At 45.2% G+C, this 5,000-nt stretch overlaps 1 protein-coding gene across 3 annotated transcripts in view; it reads right to left on the reverse strand.

Annotated features, from left to right (window-relative positions):
* Positions 1-814: 814 nt before the first annotated feature.
* The window catches only part of igf2b (insulin-like growth factor 2b), a 6,465-nt gene continuing 2,279 nt past the window's right edge, over positions 815-5,000 (reverse strand). For 2 of the 3 annotated variants that reach the window (XR_009930527.1, XR_009930528.1), the window contains exons 3-5: positions 4,311-4,489; positions 1,189-3,012; positions 815-1,150 (exon numbers count right to left, since the gene is read on the reverse strand). Coding sequence is in view for 1 of the 3 variants with exons in the window: in XM_062462703.1 (XP_062318687.1) it covers positions 2,758-3,012; positions 4,311-4,489 (434 nt within the window). In the remaining 2 variants the exon portion in view is untranslated. Of the gene's footprint in view, positions 3,013-4,310; positions 4,490-5,000 lie in introns of all 3 variants that reach the window. The other variant, XM_062462703.1, reaches the window with a different exon arrangement.

Here is a 5,000-nt window from a genome sequence, read left to right on the forward strand (position 1 = left end):
ACAAAGAAGATTGAGAATTAGCCTGATCCTTCAACACCCAATGGGGACTGATATTCTCATGTGTGTGTGTGTCTCTATAGGGGGGAGGGGGGGGTCTGTGTTTATCCTGTTGGGCTGAGTGGTTTGCCTGCCAGAGAACCCCATGACCAGTGTGAGTAATGGGCATGGGCCCTCTCTCTCCCTCCATCCTGACCCACTCCATGACAGCATCCCAAGTTCCCTTCAGAACCATCGAGTTTCCTGAGTATTCCAACTGCTTCAAATAGTTCAGTATGGTAGCCCTTCATCAAACACGTAACGCATGAACATCAGGGTGGGATTGTTTGCTACATAAGATGTATTTTACAAAGGGAGGGACGGAGCGAGAGGGTGGCAGAGGAGTCAGGGCCGGGAAACCACTCACTTTCCGTCAGGGATGGTGACCTCTCTACAACCTCTGGGATCAGTGATGTCATCGGTGATACGGCTGACTGGCCTTGTCGGGAGGGATGGATATTTAACCAGCTTGGAATGGGGGATCCCCTCCCACTATGACACCCCTGCCAGGGGCACGGACACTCCACATGTACGCCACAGTGCAGAGACAACCTGAACACACAGCTGTCCAAATCCCCCAATTAATAAGAGTGGCTTTGAACCATAAAGGGTAGAGGACATCAAATACATTGGGACAGTTATTTTAATGTAAAGGACCATGGCAGATGGTTAGGGGCTTGTTCCTTTTCCAGAGATCCTTTCCTGACCTCTGAGCGTCCTAGCAGAGCAACAGGTACAGAGAACATGCCTATTTCTGTGACATAACAAGCCTAAGCAGTCCAAGCTATGCTGCTGTTACATGTTTATTTTTTAAGTATTTCTGTGGCAGCGGGAAAAAGGAAAAAGAGGAGATATTTTTGGTACAAAGCATCTACAAAAGCATTACAAGTCAAATGGGGAAAAAAAGAAATCATACAAAATAAATCCGTCAGTTGAGCATCAGTGCTACGTATATTATTTGGACCAATTTTCATATATATTTTTATAACAAAATAAATAATGCCTTTATACAGTGCCCTTATTTGTATTTCAACAAACAAACAAAAAAGCTTGGCGGCTCATTATGCAAGATACAGCTCAGACTACAGGAACCCCACACGGCGTCCCTGGACAGCTCAGACTACAGGACCCCCACACGGCGTCCCTGGACACTAATTATATATCTATATATTTATTTATATATATTTATATATATATTCAAGTATTTGTTTTCAGGCAAAAAGCATGTGAATACTACTGATATACAATAACATAAAATGTTAGTTGACATTATTGCTGTTTTTTCCCTTTGAATTGAAATTTGTGCCTTTCATTAAAACTGTAAAATAACATAACAATGACCATGGAAATGCCTATCTTGCAAAAACAGGGTTGTCATGGTACCAGAAACGGACAGGGTATTCCTTTTTTTCTTTTTGAAAACATAGATAAGAAAAGAAAGACCAAAATAAGACAAAAACCTAAATATAATCATCGTCATCCCACTCGCTCTGTGTCCATTGGACAGGTTATTTCCTGTCAGAGCAGGTGTCCAGGGTCATATAACGCCACGGCAAACAGGAAGCACTGTCCCGGAACAGGAAGTGTATTACTGTCCCAATCCAGGCAGTCCACGGTATCCCGTTAAGTGTCCCCGCACTTCTCCCTGTCTCCTGCCAGCGCGGCCTGAGCCGCAGGGAGCTCCTTCCCATGTCTGCAGGCCAACACCAGCTGCCAGCCAATCTGACTCATACTTCCCCCTTTAAACCCTGTCCAGGAAGTCCCCCTTATCATTTATCCTCCTTCTCAAAAGTCCAACTTTCCATAAAACGGAAAGTTGCAATATTAATTAAAAAATAAAAATAATAACGTGCTTCTGAACCTCTTCTTCTTTGAGTCCATTCCCAAAGCTAGCACCATGACATTTTTTTAAGCTACACGTTCATTGTTCATAAAAAAATAGTGCCTTTTTTTCTTTACTTTGACGTAATCCGTGGCGATGTGCAATTTTGCAGACACTTTTCTGCTTTTTGTTTGTGATTAAAAGGTGCTGGAACAGGAATCTAATTTTACAAAGTAATTCCTTACAGTGTGGAAGTCCCTTTATAGTTATAGAGGTGCAAACTAATAAGAACAAAATACTAATAGAGATTTTTCTTTTTTTCTGCTTCAGGAAAGTGTTGTGGAATGGATTCTTTTATGCAAGATGTTGTTCACTTTCTCTTCACTTCACTTTCTTGTCTGCAGTACAAAAAAACATTCCATTGGATGTCCTCTTCCCACTTGTCAGCTACAGAACTCTTTCATCTTCTTTTCTTCCATTATGTTTTTTTCTCTTTTCCTCAAGGATCCACCTGAATTGCATTCAGCCTAATTGTTAACTTTTTATTCGTCATTTGTGTTTATGCCTTTTGTGTCAGGGAATGAAAGAGACAGAAAGAGACACAGAGTTGAGACAGGAAGAATGTGAAGGCATGTTTTGAGTGTCTGTCAGGGGCTAAAGGGGGGGGGGTGGAAGGAGGGCAGGGGGGTCAGGAAGTAGTAGACGGGATGGGTGGTGGGTTTCTGATGGGGATGGGAAGGTCAAAGAAGACTGCCACAGAAATGACGTCAGAGACAAAGCTATAATCCCCTAGTCTGTTTTTCCTCCTCCCTCCAAACTCTTATCTGTGCAAAGGGCCACGCGAAGAGGGTGAGGGTGAAGGGGGGACCGGCGGGAGGTGTGTGTATGGGTGGTGGGTCTCATTTGTTGCTGATATAGTTGTCCATGGGGCGCAGGGCGGGGGGCAGTTTGCTGGGCAGGCTGATCAGGGGCCGGTGGAAAGCTCCCGGTTGCTCCTGGGCCATCATCTTCATTTTCTCCGCCTGCCTCCGGAACTTCCTGGTCCGCAGTATGGCAGGCACGCCCCTCCGAAGGCGCTGGGCCGCCTTCCGCTGCCACGCGTCTAAGTGGATGTACTTGTTGTTGGAGGACACGTGCTGTTTCCTAGGTACCTCCTGGGGGGTTTAAAAAGGGGAGGGGGGGTTCAAGTGTCAATAAATTGGCTGTCAAGACAAATAAATAAATAAGAATAAGTGGAAGGCCAGTACATTGTCAGAGGCACAGTTAGGTAGGTTTTCTTTTTCACTCAAGAGGAATTCAAAGAGTTCTTAATCCTAACCCCAGAGAACAGGTGATGAATATGCGCATTGACTTCTAAAGGGGATGATTAGCATTCAGAACATGAGCAAGGACTTTGAGGGCTTCTGTCCGGACAGGCCCTGGTTCCCTCGTCAGGTAAAAGTCTGTCAACAAGGAGGCCAGTGAGTTCACTGTACTGTCACACCCTTGTATAGGAAGGAAGGCCTGGCATTGTTCAATGAACCTCCCCAATTCTAACTAAACCGCATTCAATACAAAATACTGTTCATAAGTATTACACATCCACTATGCATGCTAAATTTTGTAACACGTGAGCATAAGAACACGACACTTGGCCAACCAACAGAGTTTCTAGAGGTGAAAGGGCTCTGTGTGTGTGTTAAGACTAAGGGTGTGAATTTATGCTTGAGAAGAGCTTTCTTGTGAATGCCTTGTTTTGGTCCTGTCAATGTCAGAGTGCTTTTCTTCTTTACAATCTGCCTGGAAACAGCTGATCTACAGAGGAGGCCAGCCCTGTTCACAACAACACCACAGCTTGCCTGGACAAATTGGGAATCCATCCCAAAAAACGCTCTGCCCCGACTCCTTACACCAGCCTCCTCTTTAAAATGTGAAAGCACACTTGTTTGTTCAAGACAACTCTACACTCTCCCACAGGTGAAAGTGCAACAGAGAATGCAGTACGTGTCTAGATTAGGGGGTCCAAGAGAAATAATAGACTCAAGATCCAAAGTGTTTACCAGAAACCGGGTGTCTAGTGTTCCGTGACTAATCATGCACACACTCAGAACAAACTGGCAAAAATGTTTGCAATTTAGGCATCACAAACAAACACGCATACATACTCGATCAGAAACACACGTAGCCTAACAGGTTTGTGCCCTTGACCCTACTCTGCACCACATCATGTACTCTTCACTGTCAGGAGCTTTTCCACTGTGTTCAGCAGTCTGTGTTTGAGATACATGCTTACCTACAAACTACCAGCAAGATAAGCTTGCCCTTCACAGGGGCACATGTGCCCTCCCAGGGGCAGGGGCATAGGGGAGGTAGGTAGGTAGGTGTGTTTGTGTGTGTGTGTTAAGCTCAGATGTGTTGAGTCAGCTAGACCGGCCCAGTTTTCCCACACAGGTGTGTCAGGGAGAGAGCGTACCTGTTTGAGGACGGGCATCACGGGTATGACCTGCAGAGAGGAGGCTGACAGGTCTCTCTCGGACTTGGCGGGTTTGGCACAGTACTGCTCCAGGAGGTTGAGGTCGCAGCTGCGGAAGCAGCACTCCTCCACAATCCCTCGGTTCTGAGAGCGCCTATTGCTGGATCTACCAGGTCTACCTGCAGACGAAGAGGGAGGGAGGGAGGGAACAGGTTTTTAGGATGAAAGTAGAACAAGACCTACAATGATTGTCTGACTGTGTTGTTTTCCCTCAGTTCCGCCAAAGCAAAGAAACCAGATTTGTAACCTTTTCACGCAGATGTTGTTGTTTATGTTTGTCAGATGTTGTTGTTTATGTTTGTTTGTGGGTAGGAATGTTCTTAGAGTGTCTCTACCCTGGGCAGCTCTGAGACAGACGAGTGAGGCACTCACTCTTCAGGAGTGAAAATAAACTAAACTGACCCTATCCTTTGACCTTGTCCCTTGCCAACTCAGCACAGATAAAGAAGTGGACCAGAGAGGGGTGGGGGCAGAGATAGACATGAAAGAGAAAAGATGCAGGGTGAGCGAGGGTCAAAGACCACAATAAAGAATGCTTAAAGAGGGTGAGAATAAAGAGAAAGAAGTAGAATATGAAAGTGAAGAAGTAGATGGCAAAGATGTTAACAGGAGAGCATTATCCAATCAATA

This window comes from Osmerus eperlanus, chromosome 5 (assembly GCF_963692335.1).
Source record: "Osmerus eperlanus chromosome 5, fOsmEpe2.1, whole genome shotgun sequence".
Taxonomy (NCBI): domain Eukaryota; kingdom Metazoa; phylum Chordata; class Actinopteri; order Osmeriformes; family Osmeridae; genus Osmerus; species Osmerus eperlanus.